We start from the raw sequence: 14,730 nt of genomic DNA, 5'->3' as shown, positions 1-14,730 counted from the left end.
GGTACAGAAAACTAAAACATGTGTTTGTTTGATATCTTTATTTTTAATAAAAAATAGCCCTAATATTTGTAAATAACTACGCCGAATACTATATATGTGTTTCTGTACATAAGAAAAAGTTCATACATAGAATAATATATAAACAAAACTCTCTCACACCAAAGCCCATAGAGAAAACCAGTGATTTTAGCTCACAGAGACACAGGAGCTGCTGGTCTACTGCTGCCTCGTGTGGTCACTTTGTGTCACTGAGGTTAATCCGAATTAAGGTTTTCAAAAGCCCTTAGTGATGGAGGCAGCAGTGGATCAACAACTCCTGTGAACTCCTGTGTCTCTGTGATGTTAAAATCACTGGTTTTCTCTATGGACTTTGGTGCAGGGAGAGTGAGTGAGTTTCCAAACTAAAGTCTTTTTTCCTCCACAGAGGAAAGAGGACGTCCAGGTGATGAACGCCACTCTGGGCGTCTACATGAGGATCTTCTCCAGCATCCTCCTCCAACATCATCATCATCATCATCATCAGAACCAGAACCATCACCTGGGCCGAGACTCTGGCGCCGCCCTGCTGGACACTCTGTCAGACTCTGAGCAGGAGCAGGTGACGATGGAGTTGATGGTTCTGCAGCGGGAGGTGGAGGAACTGAGGAGGAGACTGAGTGTGGAGAACCACACCACGGAGAACCTGCTGAGAGAACTCAACAAGATCCAGGTGAGTGTGTGTGTGTGTGTCAGTGTGTGCGTGTGTGTGACGGTCTTCTGATCCTATCTCATCTACTTTATCTTATCTTGTCTCCTCCTACCTTGTCTCCTATCTTGTCTCCTCCTATCTCATCCTGTCTCCTATCTTGTCTCCTCCTACCTTATCTTGTCTCCTATCTTGTCTCCTCCTATCTCATCTTGTCTCCTCCTATCTCATCCTGTCTCCTATCTTGTCTCCTCCTACCTTATCTTGTCTCCTATCTTGTCTCCTCCTTCCTTATCTTGTCTCCTATCTTGTCTCCTCCTATCTCATCTTGTCTCCTCCTATCTCATCCTGTCTCCTATCTTGTCTCCTCCTACCTTATCTTGTCTCCTATCTTGTCTCCTCCTTCCTTATCTTGTCTCCTATCTTGTCTCCTCCTATCTCATCCTGTCTCCTATCTTGTCTCCTCCTACCTTATCTTGTCTCCTATCCTGTCACCTCCTATCTCATCTTGTCTCCTCCTATCTCATCCTGTCTCCTATCTTGTCTCCTCCTACCTTATCTTGTCTCCTCCTTCCTTATCTTGTCTCCTATCTTGTCTCCTCCGATCTCATCCTGTCTCCTATCTTGTCTCCTCCTTCCTTACCTTGTCTCCTATCTTGTCTCCTCCTAACTTATCTTGTCTCCTATCTTGTCTCCTCCGATCTCATCCTGTCTCCTATCTTGTCTCCTCCTACCTTATCTTGTCTCCTATCTTGTCTCCTCCTATCTCATCTTGTCTCCTCCTATCTCATCCTGTCTCCTATCTTGTCTCCTCCTACCTTATCTTGTCTCCTATCTTGTCTCCTCCTATCTCATCTTGTCTCCTCCTATCTCATCCTGTCTCCTATCTTGTCTCCTCCTACCTTATCTTGTCTCCTATCTTGTCTCCTCCTATCTCATCTTGTCTCCTCCTATCTCATCCTGTCTCCTATCTTGTCTCCTCCTACCTTATCTTGTCTCCTATCTTGTCTCCTCCGATCTCATCCTGTCTCCTATCTTGTCTCCTCCTGCCTCGTCTCCTCTCCTCCTGCCTTGTTTCGTCTCCTCCTACCTTATCTTGTCTCCTATCTTGTCTCCTCCTATCTCATCTTGTCTCCTCCTATCTCATCCTGTCTCCTATCTTGTCTCCTCCTACCTTATCTTGTCTCCTATCTTGTCTCCTCCTATCTCATCTTGTCTCCTCCTATCTCATCCTGTCTCCTATCTTGTCTCCTCCTACCTTATCTTGTCTCCTATCTTGTCTCCTCCTATCTCATCTTGTCTCCTCCTATCTCATCCTGTCTCCTATCTTGTCTCCTCCTACCTTATCTTGTCTCCTATCTTGTCTCCTCCGATCTCATCCTGTCTCCTATCTTGTCTCCTCCTGCCTCGTCTCCTCTCCTCCTGCCTTGTTTCGTCTCCTCCTACCTTATCTTGTCTCCTATCTTGTCTCCTCCTGCCTCGTCTCCTCTCCTCCTGCCTTGTTTCGTCTCCTCCTACCTTATCTTGTCTCCTATCTTGTCTCCTCCTTCCTTGTCTCCTCTCCTCCTTCCTCCTCTCCTTCAGAGCTGTGTGTCCTCATGTCTTCTCTTGTCCTCTGTCAGTTTACACTTTCACCACAAGGTGTCACTAACTCTCACTTTATGATTTAAATTCTCTTCAATGAAACAACAATAAAAGTTTATTTATATCATTCTCATGAATAATAAAGATGATGTAATGAATGAATAATGTGTGTGTGTGTGTGTGTGTGTGTGTGTGTGCAGGTCAATGACCAGGTGAACCAGCGGAGGGCGCTGGCTGAGTTCCAGATGGTTTACAAGGCGGCGTCTCTGATCGTGGCCACGCCCACTAACTCTGACCAATAGGAATGCTGGGAAAAGTTCTCCATGACGACTGATCATCACTCATTTACATAATCTCTGTTTGTTTCCATGACGTCAGCACTTTTGTGTATTTATTGTTATTTATGGAGTAATTTCACGTCAGTTTAATTGTTTTATTTAATTTAATTTAACAATTTTTTTTATTTTATTTAATCTTAATTTAACAAAAACGTTTTTCAATTTATGACTCGTTTATTTGTTTAATTTAATAATTTATTCAATCTCATTTTTTTTGTTTGTTTGTTTGTTTTCTTTTGAATAAAAACAGAAACAAACAAAGCTCTGAGTTCTTTCATCATTTCTGACAACAGAGATTAACAGTAATCTTAAATCATCTAATCTGGTCTCAAACCTGCATTTAAAATCTGATGTCGTCTCGATAATCTCATATGAATAATCTCTAATCTGAAATAATCTGATGTCATAAAATATAATATGTGAATTATATTTTAAAATTTCCCTCTAAATAATCTAATCTGACACTGTGTGTGTGTGTGTGTGTGTGTGTGTGTGTGTGTGGTGACCGCAGGGGTTTTCCCTCGCGCTAAACAATGACGTCATCTGAATTAGAAGAAGCTTCAGTTTCGTTCAAAAGTTTAGAAAAACTGAATCATCTCAGGTGAGAAGGAAACATGTGACGTCACCAAAGAAAAACGTTCACGAAACATTTATATTTACATTTATAAAGCAACAACTTTACGGATTTACCCGAAAATATGTGTTTAAATGTTAAAAACAACTTACAGGTGTCCCTTAAATGCATCATATGAAACTAGAAACACTAAAATTCACAGATGTTCCGTGAACGCGTCTCGTGCCTCAGCAGCCAATCACAGCGCCTCAGGTGTTTCGCCGCGGCTGCTCGCCCGGCGGACGTGTTTGAGCACCGCGACGACCGATGGCGGCGGCAGCGGCGTCTCGAGCTCCTCGCGCACCTCCGACATGTTCGTGAAATCAGCGGGTCACGTGAGTAAGTCCGGCGCGAGCCACGGGACACCATGGCTAAGCTAGTTTTTAAGCTAGTTTTTAAGCTAGTCTGGCTAAACACGTTTGGCCTAAAGTGAACGAAGAAACGTTTATTATTAAACCGAATAATTACATAACTTGTGGTTGTTTGAGGTACTGCACCTAGAACCGGACATTTAAAACAATAAAGTAAATGTTTATTTACAGATTTTGTTGACTTAAATATACTTAAAAAGTACAAGAACACAAAAGTTAGCAGCGTGGACTCGGCGAAAAACTGATTTTCGCCATTTAAAAAAAGAATTGCCGTTTAAATTCTACGTTGGTTTAAGTCTACGACATCTTTAGAACGAGTTTCGCGTCTTTATTTCACTGTTAGACAGGAAACTGACGTTTGTAAACCACTCACTCTCCCACACCAAACCCCACAGAGAAAATCAGTGATTTTAACATCACAGCAACACAGGAGTTCACAGGAGTTGTTGATCCACTGCTGCCTCCATCACTAACTTACTATGTCTTATTTTTTTTTAATTCGGCTTTCATAAACCTTCATTTGGATGTACTGTAGTGACACAAAGTGACCACACGAGGCAGCAATTAGACCAGCAGCTCCTGTGTCCCTGTGAGCTAAAATCACTGATTTTCTCTATGGGCTTTGGTGTGAAGTGTTTGAACTCATCACTTTTTTACTTGCTGTATCTTGTAGTTTGCCCAGTTGTCCAGTAGAGGGCGATACTTTGACCTACAGCACGTCTTTTTGACCTAATCTTTGTGATGTGACACGAAACAAAAAGTTGGCTAACTGTGTTTAATACAAATGTTTGTTCGGTTGTTGTTGTTGTTGTTGTTTTTTAACTTTGAGTAATTTTGTAGCTTAGGATCAAACGTGAATTTATCCATTTATTTATTTATTTATAGTCGGTGATTGTTTACAGTAACGTTTTAATGTTGTCACTTCAGCTGAAATTAAGTGAAAATTTCACACTTGTGTCTGAAGAGAAACGAGTGTGAATTCCCTCAAAACCTGTGAAACCTCTTCCTGTGTGTGTGTGTGTGTGTGTGTGTGTGTGTGTGTGTGTGTGTGTGTAGGGGATACCCGTGTCTGTAACACTCGTCCACTTCCTGTTTCCTGTTGTCAGGATCCAGAGTAAAATAAACCGTCCACGCTTTACTTTGAAATGCATGATTGATTCGTGACGCGTACACATCGCGTACTTTCACTTTTGTGTTCTGCTGTTGTTGTTTTTTAAAACTTTTACCTCATTTCTGCATTGAAACTAGTGTGTTTTCTAAAGGGATATTTCAGGTGTTTGTTGCGTGTGTGTCGTTGTTAGCCTCGTGTGGCACCTGTACCTAGCTAACCCTGCTAGTTCTCTGTCAAAACACCAGGAAAATACGGATTTTAATCGCATAGCAAAAGTCACGCTAAGTCTACGACGTTTTAAGATCGTGTTCGTGTCTTTATCTCACTGTTAGACAGACTTTACCAACAGGAAAGTGACGTTTCTAAACTCACTCACTCTCCCACACCAAAGTCTGTAGAGAAAGTCATTGATTTTAGCTAGTTTTTTTTTTACGATTTTTACGATCGGCAGTCATTAGTGCTGTCAAACGTTAACGCGTCAACGGCGTTTAACGGCGTCAACGTTAACGCACGGCGCGTCGTGACGTCATGTTTACGTGACTCCCGATTGTTAAAAAAGAGTCTCTAAAGCTAACGCTAAACTTTAAAAACAGAAGCACACATACGCGGGTACGCTAACGTTATTTGTAGCGCTGCTCTTTTAGTTTAATAAACAGAGTGCTCCAGTTGCACTGTAGGCTAACGCTAACGGTGCTAAAAGGAGCTAACGGAGCTAACTGGTAAACTGGTGCCTGGACTCCGGCGTCGCGGCACGTAAACACAACGCCGCGCGCGTCTTTTTCCTGTCAACGCCGTTTAACGATAACCTATTGCACAGCACTAGCAGATATATTGGAATGCTACATCGGGGTTTCTAAGTTGCGATTAAAAAAAAAAAATTCAGAGTTCCGACCACAAATAGAACGAAGCATTAAAACGGAGCCATAAGCTACAAAATGGCCGCCGTGTTCCACAGACGAATAAGAGATGAAACTCCTCAGGGAAAAATAAAAGTTTTTACCGACGTTGTAAAATTTGTCGTAGACGAGTCGCCCCCTGATGGACGCCAAAGAAAATACAAGGCTTCAGACGCCACGTTACGCAGCGTTTTGACTCATACAATGAGTCTCCAAAGCTAGCGCTAAACTTTAAAAACAGAGGCACACATACGCAGTACGCAGGTACGCTAACGTTATATGTAGCGCTGCTCTTTTCGTTTAATAAACGGAGCGCTCCAGTTCCACTGTAGGCTAACGCGAACGACGCTAAAAGGAGCTAATGCAGCTAACGGAGCTGCATTAAAAGTTTTAACCGACGTTGTAAAATTTTTCGTAGAAGAGTCGCCCCCTGATGGACGCCAAAGAAAATACAAGGCTTCAGACGCCACGTTACGCAGCGTTTTGACTCATAAAATGAGTCTCCAAAGCTAGCGCTAAACTTTAAAAACAGAGGCACACATACGCAGTACGCAGGTACGCTAACGTTATTTGTAGCGCTGCTCTTTTCGTTTAATAAACGGAGCGCTCCAGTTCCACTGTAGGCTAACGCGAACGACGCTAAAAGGAGCTAATACAGCTAACGGAGCTAACTGGTAAAGTGGTGCCTGGACTCCGGCGTCGCGGCACGTAAACATGAGGTCAGGCGCGCCTTTTTCCGGTCAACGGCGTTTAACGGTAACCTATTGCACAGCACTAGCAGCCATCTTGGAATGCTACGTCGGAGTTTCTAAGTCACGATGAAAAAAAAAAAAAAATGTAATGTCATTTCCGAGTTCCGACCACAAATAGAACGCAGCATAATCGACAAAATGGCCTCTGTCGTTCCACAGACTAATAAGAGATGAAACTCCTCAGGGAAAAATAAAAGTTTTTACCCACGTTGTAAAATTTGTCGTAGAAGAGTCGCCCCCTGATGGACGGCAAAGTAAATACAGGCTTCAGACACCACGTTACGCATCGTTTTTGACTCATTTGTGCAAACGGATGAATTTAATTTAATTTAATTTAATTTAATTTAATTTAATTTAATTTAATTTAATTTAATTTAATTTAATTCATTCATTCATTCATATGTCGTGTTGCAGTGAAGCCAGAGACGAGAACAGGAAGTGTCATGATGTCATGAAGAGACATCGAGGTGTGAGGATTTGAAGAAGTGTCTGTTCTCGTCAAACTACACACACACACACACACACACACACACACACACACACACACGGAAATAGTTTGAGCTGCAGAGAAAATGTTTTATTGTAAACGAAAGTGTGTGTGTGTGTGTGTGAGAATATCTATATATTACAAATAAATTAACTCGCCCTTAAGTCGCTCCATCCATGTTTGTGACCTTTGACCTTTATCTATGTTGTGAATAAATAGAAGAAATCCTGCACTTTTTTTTAAACGTTTCGCGATGTATTGAATATCGGCGCGTTTCTACGTCTTTATCTCACCGTTACGCGAACTTTTTACGACAGGAAACTAAAAGTTCGTAGACCGCTCACTCTCCCGCACCAAAGTCCATAGAGAAAACCGGTGATTTTAACATCACAGAGACACAGGAGTTCACAGGAGTTGTTGATCCACTGCTGCCTCAGTTTTCAGTGACACAAAGTGACCACACGAGGCAGCAGTAGACCAGCAGCTCCTGTGTCCCTGTGAGCTCAAAATCGCTGATTTTCTCTATGGGCTTTGGTGTGGGAGAGTGAGTGGTTTAAAATTTAATGCACGATAGTCTGCCTACGTCTTAAGAACACGTTCGCGTCTTTATTTCGCCGTTAGACGGACTTTTACGACAGGAAACTAAAAGTTCGTAGACCGTTAACTCTCCCTGCACCAAAGTCCACAGAGAAAACCGGTGATTTTAACATCACAGAGACACAGGAGTTCACAGGAGTTGTTGATCCACTGCTGCCTCCATCACTGAGTTAGAATGACTGATTTTAGTGAATTCGGCTTTTAAAATATTTACTTTAGACTTAACTCAGTGACACAAAGTGACCACACGAGGCAGCAGAGGACCAGCAGCTCCTGTGTCTCAGTGAGCTAAAATCACTGGTTTTCTCTATGGACTTTGGTGTGGGAGAGTGAGTGACTTTGGTGTGGGAGAGTGAGTGACTTTGGTGTGGGAGAGTGAGTGACTTTGGTGTGGGAGAGTGAGTGACGTTGGTGTGGGAGAGTGTTCAGCCAACATAAGTCAAAGAAAACACATTTATATGTCACTTTTTAAAAGTCAGTTTGAGTCTACGATATCTTATGAACACGTTCACGTCTTTATCTTCACTGTTAGACTGACTTTTCCTTGTGTAAACTCAAGTTTGTAAACCACTCACTCTCCCACACCAAAGTCCACAGAGTAAACCAGTGATTTTAACGTCACAGAGACACAGGAGTTCACAGGAGTTGTTGATCCACTGCTGCCTCCATCACTACGTTCAAATGTCTTATTCGGTCAATTCGGCTTTTAAAATCTAGCATTTGGATTAACTTCAGTGACACAGAGTGACCACACGAGGCAGCAGTAGACCAGCAGCTTTCTCTATGGGCTTTGGTGTGGGAGAGTAAACAGTTTTCAAAGCAAAAAAAAATAAAAACAAACATCAGTCCCAAGTGTAAAAGGCTGTTTGTTGATGATATACAATGGCATATAGTTCAATTTGTAAACCACTCACTCTCCCACACCAAAGTCCATAGAGTAAACCAGTGATTTTAACATCACAGAGACACAGGAGTTCACAGGAGTTGTTGATCCACTGCTGCCTCCATCACTAACTTACAATGTCCTATTTTGTGAATTCGGCATTAAAAATTCTGCCTTCAGATTTACCTCAATGGCATAAAGTGACCACACGAGGCAGCAGCAGACCAGCAGCTCCTGTGTCCCGCGTGAGCTTAAATCGCTGATTTTCTCTATGGGCTTTGTTGTGGGGAGATTTTCTTTCGTAAAAAAATGTGTCGTTTTTTTCATTTTACTATTCCATTTTTTTTTACGCTTTCTGACCGCCGTAAAAACAACGTAAAGGGGGGGGGTTGGGGAGGGCGGGGAAAACCAGTCATGTGACATTTCAAATCGGGGGGAATAGACCGCGGAGGCGAACGACGCTGAGCTAATCGTTTCCGCGGAAAGGGAGACGTCACCGCGACGACGAGCTCTGACGCTTCGGGAACGCTTACGGAATTCCACGCTACGCAGCCGTGGAATCCTGGATCTGGGAGGGTGGGGTTGGTGTGATGGAGGGAGGAGGGGGGAGGGGGGGGAGGTTGGCGTCTGGGCGGCGAGCAGCGAGTTCAGGTGACGAATGGGAGACCCCTCACCCGCTTCTATGAAGTTTGGTGATTTTAAAGGAAACCACACACTTCACACCTCCATCGTCTCTGCTTCACACCTTCTCTCTCTCTCTCTCTCTCTCCGTGCTCGTCTCGGAGATATAAATGAACGCTTTTCGAACAGCTTTGACACAACGCCACGCCACGACACGACAACAACACACACACACACACACACACACAGTCTGTCGATCGGCGAGGTCTTGACCCGTGTGCCGCACGCTCTAACACCAGGCCCGCTTTTTTTCCCGCGGAATCGTAAAGTCGTCGTTGTCGACCTCCACCTGCACCATCAACACCACCTGGACGACATGTTGGCGAGGACGGCGGCGGTCGTGTGTCTGGCGGCGTGTCTGTGCGCGTCTCAGGTCCGAGGCTCGCACATCCCGGCCGGCATGAACCGGACGCTGCAGGACCTGCTGAAGTACTACGTGAGTACGAACGCTACGGCCGCGGCGAGCAGCGTCGCCGCCGCCGCCGCCGCCACCGCTAATGATGATGATGATGCTACCGTGAGTACTGCGTTGTCGTACCGCGAGTAGAGCCTTCGCACGGCGCCAATGTTAAACTCTGTGTTTCAGTCAAACCTGTGCTTTCGTCTCTCGCCGGCGTTTTTTTGTCGCCCCGCGGTTTCTGTTTCCTCCTGCTGCTGATTCTCACCACACACACACACACACACACACACACACACACACGTGCACGTGCACACACACACGTGCACACTCTTGTTTCGCGTCTTTATTTCACCGCCAGACAGAATTTCCCAACAGGAAACTGACGTTTTTGTAAACTCACTCGCTCACTCTCCCCACACCAAACCCCATAGAGGAAACCACTGATTCTAGCTCACGGGGGACACAGTGAGCTGCTGGTCTGCTGCTGCCTCGTGTGGTCACTTTGTGTCACTGATTTAAACCCCCGATCGACACATTTTAAAAGCCGAATTGACCGAATAACCCGTCTGAAGTCGGCGATGGAGGCAGCAGTGGATCGACAACTCCTGTGAACTCCTGTGTCTCTGTGACGTTAAAATCGTTGATTTTCTCTATGGGCTTTGGTGTGGGAGAGTGAGCGAATTTGCAAAACTTCCGTTTCCTGTTGGAAAAGTGCGATAAAGACGCGAAACGTGATCTTTAGACGTCAAAGACTTAAACCGATTTATTAAGGGTCTAAAAGCGGAGTTTGTTTTTTTTGCGTTTCCTGCTAGCGGCCATTTTTAGTGTCGGAATCTCGCCTAAAACACGGAAATAAACCCGAATTATCCCTTTTAACCACTGAATACATGTAAACATGTATTTGTACACACACCAGATCATTATTAAGGTCAGTCCTGCTTGACCTTAAACACTTCTAAGTGTAATTGTACGGTCCGATTGTTCTTGAACGCACCGCAAAGTTTGACGATTGTTGTTTGTTTTTAAAAAACTGATCAAATACAAAGATTTTGAGAGTGAATTTGATTTTTAATTTATTGTTGTTGTTATTATTCAGAACATTAAACCTAAAGAGATGTTCACCGGGGATCCCGTCTTCCCCAGAGCGCCACTCTACGACAGGATGGAGGTAAATAACGTCCAGATCTTCTCTCTTGACTCTTTTTCAACGTTCAGTCGTCCAAAAACACACAAACATGGTAAAAAACGTGAAAATATTCACATTTAAGAAGCTGAAAAATGACAGAAACGTGAAAATATTCACATTTAAGAAGCTGAAAAATGACAGAAACGTGAAAATATTCACATTTAAGAAGCTGAAAAATGACAGAAACGTGAAAATATTCACATTTAAGAAGCTGAAAAATGACAGAAACGTGAAAATATTCACATTTAAGAAGCTGAAAAATGACAGAAACGTGAAAATATTCACATTTAAGACGCTGAAAAATGACAGAAACGTGAAAATATTCACATTTAAGACGCTGAAAAATGACAGAAACGTGAAAATATTCACATTTAAGAAGCTGAAAAATGACAGAAACGTGAAAATATTCACATTTAAGAAGCCGAAAAATGACAGAAACGTGAAAATATTCACATTTAAGAAGCTGAAAAATGACAGAAACGCGAAAATATTCACATTGAAGAAGCTGAAAAGTGACAGAAACGTGAAAATGTTCACATTTAAGAAGCTGAAAAGTGACAGAAACGTGAAAATGTTCACATTTAAGAAGCCGAAAAATGACAGAAACGTGAAAATATTCACATTTAAGAAGCTGAAAAATGACAGAAACGTGAAAATATTCACGTTTAAGAAGCTGAAAAATGACAGAAACGTGAAAATATTCACGTTTAAGAAGCTGAAAAATGACAGAAACGTGAAAATATTCACATTGAAGAAGCTGAAAAATGACAGAAACGTGAAAATATTCACATTTAAGAAGCTGAAAAATGACAGAAACTTGAAAATATTCACATTTAAGAAGCTGAAAAATGACAGAAACGTGAAAATATTCACGTTTAAGAAGCTGAAAAATGACAGAAACGTGAAAATATTCACATTGAAGAAGCTGAAAAATGACAGAAACGTGAAAATATTCACATTTAAGAAGCTGAAAAATGACAGAAACGTGAAAATATTCACAATTAAGAAGCTGAAAAATGACAAAAACACGAAAATATTCACATTTTATTGATTTTATTATGAGTTTTGTTTTTGTGAAATGATCCTAAACTGCGACGCGGAAACTTTAATCCATGTTTTTATGAAGAATTTGAGCAGTAAAACATAAAAACATCTCTTAAATGTGATTTTCTCTGAAGAGTCGATGGGTTTTTCCCTGTTGTTTTGACTCATCTGAGGTTTGACCTTCAGCGCTAATTTAATCCACTTCATCTTAATCCCAACACATGACTTAAAATATCTTTAATTAAATCACATTTAAAAAAATGACCTTTGACCTTTGACCTGTCCCATGTCGTTGTTGGAATGTTCTCGTCATGTTTCTCCATCAGCGAGCGTCGTTTCCTCTCAGGCCCACTCTGTGGCTGCTTTTAGCTTCTGAGAGGGTGGGGGGGGGGCGAGGCGAGAGGGTGGGGGGGGGGGGGGGGGTGATGGGGGGGTGATGAGGTGGTTGGTGCCAGACCAGACCACAGTTAAGTTTCCACTGTGTGAAAAGTTTTCGTCGTTCAAAACAAGTCAGTTGAGCCTCGGGAGAGAAGTTTGTTTTTCACACTTTAATAAGTGACTCAAAACAATCCCCCCCCAAAAAATGAGGTCCTGACTGAGTAGTGTGCGCCCCCTGGTGACAACCAGCATAAAACATGATGAACAAAAAAATATTTTTTTTCCCCCACACCAAACCCCATAGAGAAAACCAGTGATTTTAGCTCACGTTGACACAGTGAGCTGCTGCTCTGCTGCTGCCTCGTGTGGTCACTTTGTGTCACTGATATCAATCCGAACGAAGATTTTTCAAAGCCGAATTTTTTAAAAATCAGTCATAACTCAGTGATGGAGGCAGCAGTGGATCAACAACTCCTGTGAACTCCTGTGTCTCTGTGACGTTAAAATCGCTGGTTTTCTCTATGGGCTTTGGTGTGGGAGAGTGAGTGACTTTGGTGCAGACGATCCCTGAAATAACCCCCCGACCGTTTCTTTCTCTGCGCAGATGAAACACTTGTTCATGAGCAGCGTTCTGGAGACGTACGAGAAGCTGATCGCTCACATGATCAAGCAGCTGCCGACGACGGCGACGGCGACGCCCTCCGCCGCTGGCGCCGCCGCCGCCGCCGAGGGCGTGGACGTCAGGGCGGCGCTGAACTCCATCTTAGAAATGGTCCAGCACCTGAGGAAACAGCGTTACCGCAGCCATGGCGAGCTCGTGAAGCGTCTGCAGAAAATCGGACACATCCAGGTACGTGGACGACACGCGGATCCTCACAGCGCCCCCTGCTGTTGGGACTCTGCACTCAAACGTCGCGGTATTTAATCGCATGAGCCCTATGGAAAATTTCACCGTGGGTTTTGGTTGCATTTAAGCCTCCAACCACTAGATGGCAGCATGGAAAAAAAACATTGCGATTTTTTTAGCTGTGAAAGGGAAAAACGTCGCCAAATATTTCGCAATATATTTTATCGTCACAAACGTTTTGTTTTTGTTACTTTAATCTCACATTTTTGTAACATTATAACAATTTCTTCGTAATGTAAGTAACGTTGAAGGAAAAACAAATCCTAGCAAATATCGGGAGTTGTCCGAAGTCTGTTTGTGTACGAAATTAAAAGCCGATTCTTACGTTTTTAGAAACAATTTTAAACGTTTAACGCAAATGTATTACAATTATCGCGATAATTAAATGATTAGCAGCTTATAATATCGCAGTTTTGTTACTTCAGTCTTACGTAAGCAACATTAGTTTTTTTTTAAAAAAACGAAACAAACGTCGGGAGTTTTCCCGAAGTTTGTTGTTTACGAAATGAAAAGCCGATTCTTACGTTTTTAGAATCAATTTTTAACGTTTAACGCAAATGTATTACAATTATCGCGATAATTAAATGATTAGCAGCTACTTTCATTTCGAAATTATCGTATAATATCGCAATATCGTCGGTATAAAACAATAACGTCGGTATTTGTCGAAGGTTGAGTTTGTTTACGAATCCAAAAACAGATTCTTACGTAAGATTTAGATATTTCATCGCGTTTAAGTTTTAGGCAAATTTTATCCGATATTTCGCAATAATTATATGATGATAGAGCTATAGTTGCGATAATCGTCTAACTTAAGAAAATGCTACGTTCTCTTTGTTTTTCTTTCGTCTGTTCACGTGAATCTCGCGACTTAATGACACTTTCTCGTAAAAATCCGTTTTAAAACACAACATTTTTAACGTTAAAATTTGGTACCGATGTTTACGTTGTGATGTTTTTTGCTCCGCCCCCTCAATGACATCACAAACATTTCCCCCCCCCCCCCCCCACCAGATGGATAACCCTGTCGTGCAGAGCAAAGCATTGTGGGAGCTGACGTGGGTCTACGAGCAGGCTAGCTTGCTGTCCGACGAAGTCAAGATGCAGCAGAGGAGGAGGCGTCGACGGCGGCGGCAAGCGCGGAAAGTCAAAGCTCCGCCCACAATATGAGACGTGAAGACGACGCCCACTAAAAATGACACAATCAAAAAGTTTTTTAATCTCCCGAAAAAAAAGAAATTGAATTAGAAATTTTGGATTTTTTTTTTTACGAAAAAATACCGATATTTATAACAACAAACCAGCGCTGTAAGAATATTTAATAATAAATGTGTGTATTTTGTTGTACAATCACCTGGAAAAACTTGATATATGAGAAGATATTTGTATTTTTAAAAAATAGTCTTTTTATATTTAGATTTCTTTATTTTAAAAAAAAAAAACATTTGTTGACCAAGACTGACAGTAGAGATATATAAATATATATTTATATATATATTATATTTTATTATATATTCACTACTGTTGTGATTTTCTGTATTTATTTTTCAATATTTAAAGTATATATTTGATACTGAGACACAGTTTAATTGTAACGACTGAAGGTTGTTTATTTATTATTATTGTGTATTTATTATTATTATTGTTATTATTATTATTATTTTTCATTGGAACAAGAATTAAACAGAGATTTAAAATGTGTAACGTTTTACTCGTCTGCTTATTCGTCCTTTAACGACTCTATGTTTTCTCGAACTCTTTGATGAAAAAAACAAAGTAAATATTGAAGAAAATTTGTTTAAAATGAAGAACTGATT

At 41.9% G+C, this 14,730-nt stretch overlaps 1 protein-coding gene across 1 annotated transcript; it reads left to right on the top strand.

Moving 5' to 3' along the window:
- Nucleotides 1–9,314: 9,314 nt before the first annotated feature.
- Nucleotides 9,315–14,083, top strand: ifng1 (interferon gamma 1; the record flags this gene model as incomplete). The annotated part of the gene is made up of 4 exons (XM_083902829.1): nt 9,315–9,434; nt 10,495–10,566; nt 12,611–12,856; nt 13,928–14,083. 4 exons carry the CDS (start codon nt 9,315–9,317, stop codon nt 14,081–14,083), a joined length of 594 nt encoding a protein of 197 aa, XP_083758955.1.
- Between the last annotated feature and the right edge of the window lie 647 nt (nt 14,084–14,730).

The sequence above is a fragment of the Microchirus variegatus genome (genome assembly GCF_963457635.1).
Source record: "Microchirus variegatus genome assembly, chromosome: 16".
In the NCBI taxonomy this organism is placed as follows: domain Eukaryota; kingdom Metazoa; phylum Chordata; class Actinopteri; order Pleuronectiformes; family Soleidae; genus Microchirus; species Microchirus variegatus.
This window is presented reverse-complemented; position numbering and strand designations above follow the sequence as displayed.